The 17904-nt window shown below is 35.8% G+C and overlaps 1 protein-coding gene across 3 annotated transcripts; it reads right to left on the bottom strand.

Moving 5' to 3' along the window:
* Positions 1–5541: 5541 nt before the first annotated feature.
* Positions 5542–10199, bottom strand: LOC137731756 (uncharacterized). Of its 3 annotated transcripts, XM_068470953.2 has the most exons (6): positions 9640–10198; positions 8320–9554; positions 6586–7011; positions 6225–6430; positions 6058–6125; positions 5542–5966 (listed from the first exon to the last, which is right to left on the bottom strand). In XM_068470953.2, the coding sequence occupies exons 1-5, from the start codon at positions 9810–9812 to the stop codon at positions 6102–6104; spliced, it is 2064 nt and encodes a 687-aa protein (XP_068327054.2). In that variant the 5' UTR covers positions 9813–10198; the 3' UTR covers positions 5542–5966; positions 6058–6101. The 3 variants fall into 3 exon arrangements, with proteins under 3 accessions (XP_068327054.2, XP_068327053.2, XP_088544217.1); XM_068470952.2 differs by lacking the exon at positions 6058–6125 and having other exon boundaries at positions 9640–10199; XM_088688091.1 differs by having other exon boundaries at positions 6058–6430; positions 9640–10199.
* Positions 10200–17904: the final 7705 nt, after the last annotated feature.

The raw sequence follows: 17904 nt of genomic DNA on the forward strand, positions 1-17904 counted from the left end.
GGAAATTTTGGTAATTTTCCTTCAATCTAGAAGGCTCCAGATTTGTTGGATCAGGATGAGAGGAGATGGCACCACGTGTATGGCCAGGATGGAGAGTAGATGAGAGAAATGAGGGATTGGGGGCTGCCCAATGAGAGCAGGAGAGAGGAAAGCAAGTGATGAATGAGATGAAAGATAAGGGAGGGAAAAGAGAGAGGTGAATGGCACCCAATCAAAAACTTCTTCCCTTTGACCTGTTTTTTTCACCCAAACCTGGTTCAGCAGGCGTCCATTTCCGATGCCCTCGCGGCGTTTTTCGAGCAAATGAAAGCTTCTCACCACTACCAAATCATTTCCCTGCCATTTTCCCATCAATCTTCATCCAAACTCGACGTGTTTAGCCTTGATTTTGGGAAGAAAACAATGAGCTAGTCCAAGTGGTTCTCGGCTTTGAACCACCATTTGTGAAACAATTTCCTTAGATCTCCAGCACCATTAGACTCTTCTTGAACCCATAAACAAAGCCTAAACAGGTTTAGGGGTAGCGGAGCACCATAGGTGATGGATCGAAGCACACATTTGGGGTTTCCGGCGGGTTCGAGGCAATTCCGAGTACTTGCCGGCCGAATTGGACTTCGACTCAGGTATGAAAATTGCTCCCCTCATTGAGATCTACAATTCTGTGAATTTTGGCAAATTTTGGAAATAGTTTAATTTTCCGGTAAGTCAGGGCGTGCGGCAGCACGTGAACGAAGACCCTACCTACCATTCCTAGACTAATTTGGACACCCTAATTCCATATTGATGTCCGATTAACTATAGTTTTGATAGAGATCACCACTTGGTCATTATATGAATTGACAATCCGATCGTTGGATTGTTACCAAACTTTAATACATAATAGTACGTAATATTTGATGACATTAGGAATTAAAGGGTCGGGAATCCGACACACAAATCTTCCTGAATTGGATTTCTAAGTTTGTAAAATCAAACGTTGACCGTCACTTGAATTTGCGATTGGCGGAGATCCAACCGTTGGACCATAATGAAGTTTTAGTATGTTGTTCTAGAAGCATAATGTGGACTTTGAGAAATTACGGATCAGAAATTTGATAGGCGGATCTTTCGATTTAGATTTCTAGGGTTGTGGACCCTACTCTCAATCTTGATCGACGGTTGACCTTTTAGTTAACTAGCCTGAGTTCTTCTAGCATGTCACTGATCTTAGAGTGTTGTTGAGATTCCATATAGCTTATTGGGCTTAGCATGATGACGTGTCCTTCTCGTTTGACGTGTGTCTTGATTTACGTACAAGTGGCGCCATATTGTGTATACTTGGTTATTAAATGTGATTTGTATTCAATTGTTATTTTTATTCATCGATTTATGTGATTTGATTGTGAATTGGAAATATTTATGAAATGTGATTTGAAGTGCATATTTGAAATGTGGTTTGATTTATATGTTTAGCCTAATGTGATGAAACGTGAGGGCTAGTAGTGGACCATGAACCCATTGTCATGGGGTTTTTTGTAACGTCACTTTTCGATCCTAGACATATGTTGGGATTGGAGCGTGACAACCAGGGTGCTTTTGTGGCGCTTTTTGCAAGGAAGATTGAAAACATTCTCTTCTCTATATTGAGGCATTGGCTGCTAGGGATGGTCTTATTTGCCTCTAGATTGTTGCTACACTTAATGATTCTTCTATTAATTTGTCAGTCATTTGGGCATATTATCGAAGATTCGAAGACGTTAATGGCATCAATCACTTGAGTTTCTTCCATCCATGTTCATCGTCAAGCTAATGGCATCGCTCATCACCTAGCACATTTTGCTCTTTTTCTTTCAGGATTCAATTGTACTTGGGATGATGATACTCCGGATCTAATATCGGATTTATTGTTTGAAGAAGCTATACTATAATGTTCTTCTGTTTTGTACCTATTTGATCTGTAATGAATCTATCTATTGTTCTTTTATAATAAAAAAAAAATTAATAATTTAATCATCAATATCCACGTCATATAATTTACAAAATATAGTTTAAATTGAGGACTTTAAGTATTTGCTTGCTACTCCGAGTGTCTAACTGTTAAATTTTAATTTTTTGTATTTTAAAATAAAGATCTAATAGTTAAAATATCTGAAATACCGAATACTTCAAAGCACCAAAAAAGGTTTTGGTGAAAGACTTTTCTACACATTAGAATACTATCGATAAATGATAAGAGTTTACGAGTAAATGACATTGTATTATACTATTATTAATATGAGATATTGAGTTACTATCGAAGTATTTTAGATAAGATATACAAGATTTACGTAAGATCACGATGTATTATTGGTTCAAAATACCATTGAGGTGTAGATAGGTACGTTGGAGAGATAATAGGCTTTTGGATCAGCTAGTACTAGATCTAAGGCAAACCTCCAAATCATCCAAGGCAAATTTAAGTAGTTTTTTCACTGCAGGAGATAAAAACGATTACTGGTAATTAAATTTTCTTGAGATGGGGCATAAGATTACAAGAGGTCTAGATTTAGAACCGAGTCCCCGTGACTCTTTAAATGGATTGGAGATTAGATTTGGGACCATCGTACAAAAATGAATAATCTTGTTCATCAAACTTGTTCTTTGGCCTGTATAATATTAATGCTTCCGTTCTGACATCACCAAATCCACCATTTTCCATATTATCCTCACTTATGTGAAAGCTGTGTATAATGTTCCTATCCTTTTTCAGTCTTCCCTTCATATTTCACTCGATCACTGAGAAAGGAAAGACTGTCCTTTACGACATTTTTGTTGAGTGTTTATCCATATCTGAGAAATGAGGAACTTTGCATGTGCTTATAAATATTTGAGTTATTTTTTACATTGTCAATTAGTTTTAACCTCAACTTTTTTTACGATGTCAAAGCATGTTGTCCCGCATGTGAAGCCCAACAGCCACACATGCTCTATGTCGCTTGCTTTTTATTGTCTACGTGCTAGACTTGAAAATTTTGCCGCATGTGAGAGCGTGTTAAGAGTATCAATTCACTTAGGAGAAATGAAAAACTTTGCATGTGCTTAGAAGTATTTGAGTTACTATCCATTTACCACTTGATTTTACGGTAAAAAAATCAACTTTATTTAATTTTTAATTAATAGTGCAATGTTATGTCGACAATGACTTGTACATGAAATCGCATATTTAGTTCAAGACAGGACCGTGATAATATATATATATGTACTAGTTAGGTAAATACTTCTTAGAAACAAAGGATTGAGATAACATCAAAGTTATGATACATCTTAACAAAGCGATATTTTGTTAAACTAATATTAAAATACATGAGTATAAATAAGCCGCACACTGCTCTAATCAAGTTACATAACCCATATTTGCTATGATGTTTAAACTTCGGCTAAACTGCTAATTTGCCCTCCGAACTATCACGTAACTTTCGATTTTCCCTTGAACTAGGATTTAAACTAATTTTTTTGGCCGATTTCCCTCTACCGTTAGTTTTTTATAAATTTCATCCTAATTAACGTTGACTCTTATCAAGTGCACACCACGTAATTCTCTTTTGTGGACCTTCTGACACAAAAGCGATAGAATCACATATATTTGCATAGGTTTATATTTTATAAATCTAAAGTTAAAAAATGAAACGATCGAACTACTCTCACATGTTGTACACATGTTTTTATTTAAAAGAAATTTGGATAAAATGAATGAAAAATTAACAGCAGATGGCAAGTCGGCCAAAAAATTTAATTTAAGTTCTTAATTTTTCAATTCAAAATTTCAAAAGAGAAATTAAAAGTCAAGTAATAATTTAAGAGGTTATCGACAGTTTACTCTTAAACTTTAAAAGAGAACGAGCAAAATGATTTAACAGTGGAAGCCGGGATTGGGTAAGAAGTTTGAAACCAGAAGGGACGCGTGTAAAAGATGTGTTGTCATGTACATGTAGTGCAAGCAGTTGTCTAATTTGGAATGTTGGATGTGATTTCCTGGGCTTTTAAGGCAAGCTTAGCAGGCGAGGAGGTTGGCTTAAATCCAAAATAATATATTACAATATAATTAAAATTAGGGTTTTTAGGTGACGGAAAGCAGTGCCCGCTGCCCAGTAACCTGAACAAACGCCAGCTTTCCTTATTTGGTTGGTTGCTTAAAGCGGCAAGTATTGCCTTCTTTCTTTGCTTTGCTGCTGATGAGTGTTATTATCCACGCTTACGATATCTCTCGCATATCTTTTATTAATTGTTATCATTTGATAGTTTTTAATTCATTCAATTCGATGATCGAAAATAAAAAAAAATATGTAAAAAATAAAATTAATGCACCACCATATAAAAAATGCTAAGAAGACATAAAAAGTGCGTGTGAATAGCACAACCCAAAAATAGTAAGGAAACAAGAAACTCTCATGGTGAGGCTTTCTACGAAATCTCTATCAATTCACTGTTTTAGGTTAATTTTTGTGCCAATATTGTACTAAAATTATAAGATGGCAGATAATTCATGAAAAATTCTACTTTAAAAGATGCTAAAAAAATTCTTTGAAAAATAAAGTTCTTTATAAACCGTCTGTCATTTCCCTGTTTAACTTAATATATGTGCTAGCGACGTAAAACATTATGGCGGTGAATTCATAGACACTTTTAAGAGGTTCTCGGCATTTCTCATTCATATTAATGTAAAATGTTGACGAATGATGTGATAACACATATCTGTCTATGAGATTCTGAAAAGATAATTGGCAACCACCACTAATCCTCTCCTGCTTTAATCCATTTTTGTTGTATTCAATTTGATCCACCGCCCCTCTTTTGTCCGCACGCGTCAAGAATCAAAGATCAAAGTCCTTGTTCTTTATTCTTCTACTTTATTTGGATCCGACATTTCTCATACTTTGATTTGGATTTTGAACTGATTTTGTTGGAACGTGAATGATCTGTTAGGCAACGCGGCCGAGTGTCAGCGATGCTTCCACATCCTTGGTTGGGTGGGTTTGACAAAATATTTGACGGATTTTTTGGGACGATGCAACGCGTTCATTCTTTTGGGGTCCAAATATTTACAAATACAAGGCTGAAATTGCATGTGAAATGTCGTTTACAATATTATGTCGTATTGAAATACTGTTATATGATCAAATTAATTTGAAATTGTAAATCAAAATAAATACGAGTGATAACTATTGTCGCTACTAGCCCTTTTTGTTACTTACGATGCTTTACAGCTTTAACAAACGCTTTATCTTGAGTATAGTTGCCGGGTAAGTTGTTTGACAAAAGATTCTAACATCGGAAAAAAAAGACAAAGTTTATGTTTTTATGTGATCGCACCATAAAAAAGAAAGTTTGAATTTTCAATGGAAGCCGGCTCGAAATATTTGATGTTAGAAAATGGTGGCGATTTGGTTGATGTGTTGGGTGTGTGCTTTATTGATTTATTTCCCTAACAAGAAACTCCTGGATCCGATAATACTTTCAGCCGTGTTTTCAAACGTGTTCCTAACCTATCGTCTACTTTTGTTAGGAACAAAAACATAGTATAGCTATTTTGTAATGAACTTTTATTTAGTAATTATTTGCACCAACATGTGTGTAACTATACAATTTACTTCACCTATTATCTACCTATTTTTTTACAAGTATATGTCAAAAAGCAGCATCCGTACGTGCAGAAAATGGCATGGCACACATCCTGCCATGTTAACATACAAAAAGTGTCAACATGGGAAAAGCAAAAACGACGGCTCCACATGAACCTTCCTATGAACAAAATTGATATTCTCCAGCTTTTCGTGGCACCAAACCAACTGCTCCGTTTTGATTTTTGACAAGTTTAGCACTCTTGAAATCAACCTCAATTCAACTTGAGCAATGAATAGATCGTGCTCAAGTCGTCTCTCTAGGTGCTTTTGGAACTTCTTCACTACACAATTTTCACTTCTATGTATTTCTTTAAGTTTTTTCTCTTTCTGCAATACGACAAATAAATAATAAGTATCGTTTTGGAGGGACAAAAAAAGAGCAATAGTGAGTTCTTGTTCATTTAGTACGATCAAATACCAAGTGTATGGATGAGAAATGTGTGCTTCGATATTCAAAGTTGCTCACAATTGCTTGTGCTTTTGTCCCTTGTTTGAGCAACACCGTAAAAAAATGTAGTAAAACTGGGTATAACACAAAATGGAAAATACTCGATCAAAATTAATTTGAAGAAAAGTATGTAAAACCTTTTGGAGATCTTTCCGGATGTCCAGGAGAAGCTCTAAATCCTTATGGTCGACCTGAGTCTCTTGAAGCCCCTTGAGGTTGGCATTCCTCTCATCCGTACGAACAAAGTTCCAAAATATATGCATTGATTCTTCGATGATCTTCACTAGCATTCCACTCAAAATAATCGTTTCCTCCTCCCCTCTTGTTAGATGCTTCTTATCATCTACGACGCAATTAACATACAAAACCATTACATAATCTAAAAAGTTATTTACATAAAGATGTACTGCAATTTGACATATTATGTTATCAAACTTGTGAATTGCGTGCATGGTCTGATTGTTCAAGATATCAAACACTCGAACTTGCGAACATTACCTTTGATTGGAGGAACTTGGAGAAGGTTACAAAGAACGCATCGATTCCTCACGTAATGCTGGACCCTGGGGCCTTGAAAAGGATCATCCTCTATGAATCTTTGAAGGAGCACTTGAAACAGTTGGAACTCAGTGGCTACTAAGTTATATCGATGATGAGATGTTTGATTGTCATATTGCTGCAGTTCTAGGGCTTTTCCATGCTGCCAGTTAAGTATTTCCCAAGAAAGGCAAACCTGCCCTACGTACACCAATTCAAAGTCTTTGTGCAAGTCCCCGACAACTTTTGGCATTGGAGCAAGAGCTGTGGGGTGCCTTTGTGTTTTGCATCGCCATAAGTTTTGTGAAATAAGAGACTTCACAAGTGGAAACGTTGAAGATTTTTGGATTGACATTGATCTCACTTGATCTTTCAGCTGGAGAAAACCTGCAGAAAAGCATCAATTAAGCAATGATCAGCATTAAACAAATAAGATATTTTAAATTGTTCTAATATATAAGAAGATTCGAATTTAAATGCAAAAGAGTAGACATTGTCTTGACCAATTAATATAACTCATATACAGAGTCAATCAAAGATTTTGAAGGCCTGTGAGAAACTTGAAATGTGATCCTCACTAAGGAAAAAAGTACTTCGATGTGGAGCAAAAAAATAACAAAAATGTGTAATAGCTTAAATTATTTTTTATTCTTCACTTTTTTAATCTTACGGCGCTTTATATACACACTACATCATCACATTAAAAACATTCATGCGATAATGTCATATTATTACCTAGAAAGGCGAACCTTACTGTCTAAGTAAACATTATTATTATACAAAAGTAAACATTATTAGGTATACATCAACTTTTAATTATAAATTGACTCCGAATAAAAATAAATGTATGATCTTGATAGAAACCTTAAATGTATAGAAATCGATTTGTGTATCAATGACGAACCCAAGCTTAAGCCCACTGGCCTCCACCACATTAAATAAATTAAAAAAAAAAAAAAAAAATTTGATGCCCGATAATTAGTGGAAAATGATAGGAATAAAGATGATGTTGCCGGCCCAGAAACAAACATATTCTCTGAAAGATGCTCGGTTGCTATTTAGTATTATAATTTAATGATATTCTTTTTTATTTGTAAATAAGAGATTTTAAGTTTGATTCTCGCCAAAAGTAAATTTAAACCACATTATTGTTAGACCATTGTGAAGCAGAGTTAAAAACAGAATTTAAGAAAATATATGAAGTACTTGAACCTAACGGAAGACTAGATACAAAACCAAGCCTAGTGTCGCTCAAGGATTTATACGCACATCTCACTTAATGAGATAAGAGTTTGTTGTTGTTCAAAGGGACAACAAAATAATATTCAGCCATTCATACTAAAAAGTAAACCACCAAATCTTCTTGAATGCATGTAAATTGAAAAAATCCAATGAACAAATAAAATACGAAATTACTTCATGACTTTTCTCGCACTAAAACAAAATTAATATATTCCTAACTCATAAAAATTAGAATTCGAGCAAACAAATACGAAATTACTTCATGACTTTTCTCGCACTAAAACAAAACTGAGATATTTCTAACTTATAAAATTCAGAATTCGAACTTAAATGCAAGAGGCTGGACATACTAATTTGACTCTATTGACTTAATTTACGTCTGCAAATCGATAAACTATCAAGTAAAAGAAATGTAAAACAAATTGAAACAGAGTGGTTTTATGTCAAACTTACCAATTGCATGCATGGTCTGGTTGTTCAAGATATCCAGCTTCTTCATCTTCTCTGCGTAGCTTTTGTACACCTTCTGAATCTCAGCCATTCGATCTTTAAATTCGAGCTTTTCCTCGATAACCAGCGGCTTCAGCTTCAGATTATCCACCGTATTTGTACACTCAGTTTCTTCTTCTAAAATTGTCGGAAGCCTCCCGCCTCCCCCATTTCTTATTTCATTTTTCAGCTGCTCGATTAGATCATCATGCTCCCATGGCTCATCATCCTCGTCTTCGCCATCCTGATTCGACCCGAAATTTGCCTCCTGCAATCCAATTTCTTCTGCTGATTGCTCTGCAATTTGAGGACCAACTTCCTCCTTAAAGTCAAAAACTTGGGGTTTTGAAAATTCGATGTATTCATCATCAGAACAATTTTCTGAATCTGAAAAAAGAACTTCTTTACTATTTGGGATACTAAATTCATGCAATTGAAAGTCATCCGTATTCATCTTAACCGTCTGTTCATCTCTCTTCATGATCACTAGGCTTTGAGGTTCCAATCGCTCGCTCACATTTCTTCCCAGATCAAACTCGTAAGTAATTGAATCCACCTCATCAGTTCCTCCTCCTCTTGATGTAACCGACTCTTCTTTAGAATCAGAAACCGCGGCACGATTTTCGACAAGCAATTGAACATCATCTGATGAATCATGCTCACCAACACTTGCAGTTTCCGGAGGCTTAACCGTCCCCGAAGGCGCAATTTCAGCAACCGGAAACTTCATAAAACTAAAACTCTTAAAAGGGTGCTCTTCTGTACAAACACTTTCTGCCAAGTCCTGTGCTTTTTCTCGATCTTCATCAAAATCCTCTGTTTTTTCCTCTGTTTTTTCTTGATCATCGACATCCTCTGTTTCTGCCGCTGTTTTCTCTTGATTACCAAAAATATTTGAATTGCTCCAGTCTGCATACAATTCTTGGACAACAAAGCTCATAGCTGTCGGTTCTTCCATGTAGCAACTAACATCTTTCCCATACCTGAACTCGTAAGGATCGGTGCTCGCGGCCGACACCGTCTCCGAAAAACCCAAAGCCCCTGTTTCTTCTTCTCCGTGTTCCTCATCAATTTTGCTATTAGACGAATCAAAGAATGCATCTTCTTCTTCTTCTTCTTCTTCTTCTTCTTCTTTGAACACAGAAATGTCTGAAATCCAAGAACTCTGACTTTGATCTCTCGGATTATCTGCCTGGAATCTGAAAAAAGAAAGAAACCCATTAATCAGTTCAAACCCATCAAACTTTTCAACTGGGAAAATCACAGACTCGAACTTCACCATACCTGAGCATGTATCTGCTTACGAATCCAAAAACGACGAAAAAGTAGCTGCAAACCAGAACCCACATAGAACCAACGACTCCAACCATGTTTCCGTATAGGGACTTGCTCAGCAAACCCTTAGCAAATGTTTCAAATTGGGTTTTGAGCACGTGGAATTTCCTGGTGACTATCATTTCAATCAACCCTTTGTTTTTTCTCAATCCTAAGAAAAGTTTAACGGGGAGAGAAGATCTGGAAATTTTGTTCGGTCAGAATCCATTGGGGGAAAGTGGACGACTAAACCCACTTGCAGACAGCGGAATCTGAGGGGGTGAAAAATCTGGAGACAAAAATGTGCGAGATTGTTGGAGGAGATTGCGATGGAATAATAATGGATACATGGAACTGGAGTTTAACGTGTTTGTGGGTCGCTTTGATTTCTCAAAACAACAGTTAAAGTGGTTTCCATTTGGGTGTTATGAACTCGAAAGTTTGGAACTTGGACTCAAAAGAAAGAACGGTCAATGGACGTTGAGAAACTTGAGGTCTACTAAAACCGTCCAATCTTTTGGTTTGGGTGAAGGCAAAAAAGCTACAAGCTACTAGCTTTATAGGAGGTTTAAAATATAAAATTAACTTTATTATCAAATGGTTAAATGAAGATTACAACAACTTTTTCTCTTTTGAAGGTACAATAACTATTTTTTTTTAAATAATGTAAATTATCGATCAAATAATACGATCTTATAACCACTTAGTACCACAATTCTAAAAAAGGGTTTTTTAACTTCAATCTTTCAAGAATATTGAAATTTAAAATAAACCTTGTGTTAGACTATATATTGATTATAATTCATTAATGTGTCCTTAATTCAAAATAATTAATGTGCATTTTATTTAATGTCTCTCATTAAATATTTAAATTTATTAATATACAAATTTTAATTCATTTTTTGACCAAAAAAGAGTTTTTTAATTTATTAATTTTATTTAACATTCTTCAAACTTGAAAGACTCAATTAATGTACCTAAGATACTGTTTGGTACGTGGGACGAGACGGAATGCAGTGGGACGAGGCGTTCCGTCCCACGGAACGAAATTTGGTTACTTTTTCGTTCCACCTTCCCCCTGGAACGACTCATTCCACGCCCGTGGAACAGAAAATTACAATTTTTTTGGACAACAATACCTATATTGTTTTTCATTAATCCCTCTCTTCTACCCTCACTCTCTCTCCTATAGCCTCCCTCTCTTCTACCCTCCCTCTCTCCGGCAGCCTCATCCTCCTCCACCACAAACCCAGTTGCATCTTCCCCGACCATAATGCTCCCTCCACCACAGACCCACACTGACACACCCCGACCGAGATCAGGGAGTGCTGGCCGTCACACGAAGGTGACGTAGCCATGTGCGCGTGCGGAAGCGATGAAGATAGTAATATAAAAGTACGAATAATTAAAAACTACTAGCATACAAAGTACTAGTGTATGTGAGACACAATTTCAGAGCAAATCTACAGCGGTCCAAAAGGAAAGATGCGACATATATACACCCGAAGGTGACCCTACAATGGTGAATGTCTGTCAGAAATGCAGGGACGCCCTCTGGGATAAACCACCGAACTTGCTAGACCACTAAAACCTGGAGGGCGCAAAAACAAAAGCGTGAGTGGGCAAAAACAAAGTTCTTTGAAAACTCTTTAGCAAAATACATTCTAACCCCTCGCCGTAAAACCTGTATACTTCCCAGAAAATGAACATATATACGTATGTATAGATATGTCAATCATGCTCCAAAATATGCCACAACAGAATCTCATAATCAATGTAAATGCTCAAGCGTAAATCACATCAATAACATATAATCTAGCAGCCGGGAGTCACCTAACGTGACCTGTACGGCTGCATATAGAGCTCCAATCTCAACTCAATATCTGAATCTGCACACGAGTCGGAACCACCTAACGTGGTCTGTACGACAGGCTGGGTGTAATATATATACGCTCTAGTGCTACGATCACGTGAAGACTGTGCGAATAATCGCGGGTCACCTACGAGTCGGAACCACCTAATGTGGTCTGTACGACAAGACTAAGCACCTACTTGGATCCAAGGCGAGCGTGTGGTGCGGGTGAACATCACGTGAAGGACTCTGCCCCTCTCTGGGCGGGAGCACTAACACCGGGGGTGCAGATTATGAGCTCTCTAAGCATTTCAAACTACTACTGCATAACAACATGAATACCACTTACCTGGCACTTACCTGTGCGTCCACAGCACCAAATACATACATATATATATATATATGTATGCCACTACTAATACATGCGATGATGCGTAAACAACATTCATATGATGCATGGCATAAAACAAATAACCTTTTCTATTTAATTTCTGGGAATTAATATGTATATAGGTATATACGGAAAACAAAAGCCCACTCACTGATAAGTGGAAGGGTCGTAGCCCCCCTGCCTCGAGTGTGTACGCTCGTCCTCGGAAAACGAATCACCTATACGCGAAAAAGCTACGAAAACGTTAATTTAAAAGCACATAACCAACTTCTCGTAATAACTTCTCATACATTGCTCAAATTGGACAATAGAATATACCAACGTGCTCTACACAACCTCAGGATCACACCCATATTTTTAAAATAATTTTTGGACCACGCACGCGCCCCCACGCGCGGCCACGTGCCATGCACACTGACGGTGTCAACTGACGCCGTCAGGAATATTCCGTTAAACTGACGGAATATTCCGTTAACCTTAACTGATGCCGTCAACTGCCGTTAGGAATATTCCGTTAAACTTAACGGAATATTCCCCTGTCTTCTCCGGCAAGCCTCCGGCGCCGGCGACGGCGCCGGAAAACTGGGAAATTTTCAAACTTAGTTTTCTCCTTCGTTTTTCAACCATTTTTCACGATCTTTATACCAAAATGAAGCTTAGGACTAGTAGAATCACGATAGGCTAGTTTCAAGGGCTAAAAATCACACGATCATACCTGCAACAACGATCCAAGTTCGGCCAACTTTACATCCAACGATCGTGACGTCCAAATTCACCCAACGAACCACTCCGAGGCTCCTTGGGACCTCACAAACACATCTACAAGCTTAGAAATTCCAAAAACACACTAGTTTAGGTTTGCATGAACAGTGTTCAAATCGGCCATGGTGATATCGACGTGAAAACGTCAAAGTTCTTACCTGGAAATGGCACCACTGGACTCCTCTCAGCCTCACGAGCACGAGGGTGGTCTTGGTTTCTCGATTGGTGAAGATTTGAGTATGTTTGTGTGTATGTCCGTATGTAGAAGAAGAAGAAGAGGAACTCGGGGAGAGAGAGAGACAGAGTGACAGAAAGTGAGGGAAAGAGGGAGGGAATCCCGGGAGAAAAAGAAAGGGTATGAGTGTGTGTGGTCCTACAACGCCACACCACACAACACTAATGTGTAAACGAACAAATTAGGGGTAAAATCGTAATTTCCCATGTACGTTTTAATAATCCCGGGACGGGATGTTACACACACTCTGGGGAGTTCGCAGCAGTTCCTCTTCATCGAATTTTTTCTGCAAAATTCGGAATTAAAAACGTTAATTAGGAAAAAAATAAATAAAAAGTTGGAAAGGATCGATACAGGAGGAGTTGTGGTTGTGATTGCCTTGGCAGCGCCAACAGCTCCGGCCCACCACCAGCTCATGATCTTGGATTTGAAATTCTCTGAGAAATTGTAATGGGGAAGAAAAAGATGAACAGTTCTTCTTCTTCTTTTTATTTTTTATTTTTTAAGTTTTAATTATATAAAAGTAATTTTTTTTTATTAAATATTTCAAAAATCTGATGATTCACTTTGTTTTATCATTTAATCATACCTTTAAATTGAATATGAACAAGTTAAAAAAATAAAATAAAACTATCCCGTTCTGTTCTACGCATAAACATTGTACCAAATAACATGCGAAACATGGGCAAGTTAGTCATTTAATCTTTTGGTTACGTGCCGTCATGCACTTACCAAACGCAGAACGGAACGATCGTCCTATTCCGTCCTGTGCGTACCAAACATAAGGTTCTGTTCTATCCTGCCTCGTCTCGTCCCGTCCCGTCTGCGTACCATAAATGTTAGTACCGAAATATATTATACTAAAGTAAAGTATTTAAATGTTAGTACTGAAATGTATGTACCGAAATATATGCACCAAAATGTATTATATTAAATTAATGTACCTAAATGTGTGTACCAAAATATATGCACCGAAATGTATTAATTTGAATTAATGTAACTAAATGTTTGTATCGAAATGTATATACCGAAATGTGTATACCTAAATCTATGTACTAAAATGTATTATAATGAATTTAATGTATCTAAATGAAGAAGACAAAATACATCGAAATATATTGTATAACAAAAATTAGTTTATTAAATGTTTACAACAAAATATATTAAGATAAATGAAATGAAAATGAAAATTATAATGAAATAAAATTAATACATTAAAAATTAGGAAGAAAAAGAGAAATAATTAAAAAATCAAAATATAATTAATAAATGAGGTTATTAATGTATCAAGGGACTAAAATTAGATCTTGATCTTACTCATGGTTTTAATGTAAAAGTCATCTTTGCCAAGGATTCAAATGAAGTTTTCTATTCTGAAAATTGGCCTAGGCACTAGACGCTGAAAGACCGATCCGTTTTAGGCCAAAATGTGGAAAAAAATCGGGTAGGGGCTAGGCAGGTTGGCAGTGGCTAAGCGGTTCCATTGTTTTAAAGTTTTTTTAATTAAGTTAAAAGGGTTTTCTAGGCAAAGGATATCGTTTGTTAGAAAAAAGGTTTGTTAGGTAACCTACTCCAAAAGAATCCAAGTTGTGAATTACTGAATTTTCGAATTTGGTTTTTTGTTTTGAGTTTTTCTTATTTTTGTTGCATTAGTCTGTGATGATGGCATTGTTATGATGGCTTAAGTTTTAAGTCTTAACTTTTCCAACTAGCGTCTGACGTATTTTAGAACCTTATTTTGTACTACGGTTTAGTAATTTTCTTTTCATTTGTAATGAATAATCTTATATATGAATCTCATGAATAACGAGTATGATATCAGTTCATTTCTCCAATGTTAATGTAAATATACCATTTACGTATCATAATAGAAATTTTGAAAAAAGGAATGTAACTGACATTCATCTTAATTATATTTAAATTACTAAATAGAAGGAGATCTTTGACCAAAAAAATATAAAGAGATTAATGACCTTCGGAAAAGGAATTGTTGTTATTTGTTAATCTCGAAATTAAATCAGTTTTAGTTAATGCGTAACTTTGGAATTCAGCACCAAATTTATGAATTTTCAGGACCAAATAAAATACCTCACTTGAGGTGGCACAGCAAAGTCGGTTTCGGTTTCATGTTTATCAAATGTGTATACTTTTCCATATTATATTTTTTTTGGTCGTGTACTTTTTCATAAATTTAGAATTTTGGTCACTATTTTAAACCCACTGTTACTAAATAAATAGTCGGTTAAACCAAAAGTGATCGAACGTTTTTATAGAATATTGTATCGGAACATGTTAATTATATCTTCAATTTTAGGAAATTTAGTTAGTGGGTTTGCTGTACAAAATTAGCAAACTTATTGAAACATATTGCCTTGCATGCTGAATATAGCAATTATCAACCTTCCATTTTAATATGGTGACGTTTTTAAATATAATTAAAGATTAACTTTAATTTAATATTTAATAGAGACAACAATATATATAATTAAAAACTAACTTTAATTTAATATTTAATAGAGACAACAATATATATAGGAAAGTGTTATTGACATTTCAAAAATTTCATTCTACACTCCTCATAAGTGTATTTTTCTTTCTTAATATAGAAAGTTTTGAAGTGTAGAATGAGATTTTTAGAGTGCTAATAACTATTCCCTATATATAATTAAAAACTAACTTTAATTTAATATTTAATAGTGACAACAATATTTGTCTATAGGTGTTATGTCTTTAGCATGCTTTCACAATTCTCAGGAATTAAAAGCAACTTCACCGTGCTCTATAGCCGGATGGACCGGCTCCAGAACAAGGGGCAATAGCCCCAGCAATTATGTCCAGCCCATGTGGGCGACTGTGCAGGAGGGGGCTCGAGCGAGAGGCCCTGTGAGAATCGCTGGCCCGAGAATCCGAGGTGGGGGTGATGCAACGTTAACGTCACCCACGTTTTATTATTTTTTTAGTCAGGTGTGTGCATAACACGTGCTCGTGAGGGCGCGTCCCTGACATGTTTCAGGCACTAGGGCCCACGACATAGGCATGCGTAATGTTACTGTTGGAGGCCATGTGGGAGCTCCACATCCGTTGGATTTAAACGGTTACCTTTTGTGGACCGTTGAATTTCCAATGGTAAAAAAAAATTCAAACCTTCATTAATTTCAACCGTTGGATTTGAGATCAATGATCTACGTTTTCGCCTTTATAAATAAAATAAAATAAAGAATTAACATTTAAAAAATCTGAAAAGTTACCGTTGTGCCATTTGGCACAATCTGGAGGGTTGGATTTCAAATTTTTTTTAATCCGACGGCACAAATTAATTAATTTAATATTAAAAAAATTTAATTAATAAAAAAATCTGAAATTAAAAAAAAAAATGATTTTACTTTTCTATAAATACATTCTCATTATCTTCTACCTTATTCCAATCTTTCAACCATATTCCAATCTTTCTCTCAAATACTTTAAACCATATTTTCTCAAAGTTTCAACCATAATTGCATATTTTCTCAAAGTTTCAACCACAATTTCATATTTTCTCAAGGTTTCAACCATAATTTCATATTTTCTCAAACTTTCAACCACAATTTCATATTTTCTCAAGATTTCAACCATAATTTCATATTTTCTCAAAGTTACAACCATAATTTCATATTTTCTCAAAGTTTCAACCACAATTTCATATTTTCTCAAATACTTTCAATCATATTCCAATCTTTCTCTCAAAGTTTCAATCTAATTGGTTTCCAACAAAATGACTAATGATGTAGGTACGAATTAGACGCTTATTGAAGATGTTACGTTGTGTTCTAACTAGGTTGAAGGTACTCATGATCCGATTATGGGTAATGATATGCAGTTGTGAGAAATGTGGAGTCTTATTCATACCAATTATCTTGAGAAAATTGGTGGGAAAAGAACCAAAGAATCGATGTTCAGTCGTTAGAGAAAATGAACTCGTTTCATAAGTGTGTTTAAATGAATAAAAGTAATTTTAGAGAAAATATTTTTTAATTTAAAAATAAACACTTGAAGTGTTTTCTGAAAAAAGCATCAGTCATTTGTTTCTTCTAAGAATCACTTTAGGTGTTTTGTTTATAAGATTCACTTGCGTTTTTACTAAGGATCGACTCCTAAAATATTTTCACCGAAAGCGGTTACAATCATTCTAAAAACACTTTCAAACGAACCCTATACTCGTATTTTGATGAGTACACTCGTGAACTTATAGTTCTTGGTTTCAATTCAATTTCAATATCATAAATATTCGAATCATTCCGTTTCCTCCGCAAAATGGATGGTCTTGCCGGCCGTGAACGTCATTATCAAGCAAATAGCATGTCATTATATGCTTAATCATAATAATCACAATCTAGAAACTTTGTCTAACCTACTCACAATGCACACGCAGGTAAAGATGGGACATCAACATTGAAAACTAGACTCGCACCACACAAAACACACAACTTCGTGTGGTTCAAAAAACATAATTTTAACCCAACGAATACGACTTACATGCTTTTTTAACCACCAACGAGTGAAATCTATCTGAATTCAAATGACGTAAAGCACTATTTATAATTTAATAAAGCTGCCGTATCCGTAACGTGATGCACAAATGGTGCAAAGTCAATTGGAAAAAACGAACCTGCCCATATCTATGTGGCATGGTAGGATGGTGAATGGTGACGTTGACATGGAGGTATTCTTCGTCTCCTAACCTTTCACTCATATGCTTTACGAATTTTAGCTTAAGACGGAAGGAAGAAATGTGCACCACGAGTGATCAATCACCCGATGTTGGCCATTGGAAATTGGAATATTAGAGAAGACAAAGCTAACTTTGTATTTTCCTTGCATGTTCATATGCTTAAGAGGAAAATGGAAGGGTCGGTCTAGGTCTTTGTTGCTTTGTAGAAAGCCAAAAGGGGTTGCATTTGGTCAAGCACAGGAGAAAATTAGGTCATTTCACTCGTTTGATGACTAATCAAGTAGTGG

The sequence above is a fragment of the Pyrus communis genome, chromosome 16 (genome assembly GCF_041283825.1).
Source record: "Pyrus communis isolate YQ-2024b chromosome 16, ASM4128382v1, whole genome shotgun sequence".
NCBI classification, from domain to species: domain Eukaryota; kingdom Viridiplantae; phylum Streptophyta; class Magnoliopsida; order Rosales; family Rosaceae; genus Pyrus; species Pyrus communis.

What these genes read in the sequence shown, in the direction of transcription:
- LOC137731756 (XM_068470952.2), bottom strand. Translation starts at nt 9,812, where the DNA reads ATGATAGTCACCAGGAAATTCCACGTGCTCAAAACCCAATTTGAAACA. An exon ending in GTAAGCAGATACATGCTCAG is followed by an intron (nt 9,555 to 9,639) that starts GTATGGTGAAGT and finishes TTCTTTTTTCAG; the next exon opens with ATTCCAGGCAGATAATCCGA. An exon ending in CCAAGTTCCTCCAATCAAAG is followed by an intron (nt 6,431 to 6,585) that starts GTAATGTTCGCA and finishes ATTGCGTCGTAG; the next exon opens with ATGATAAGAAGCATCTAACA.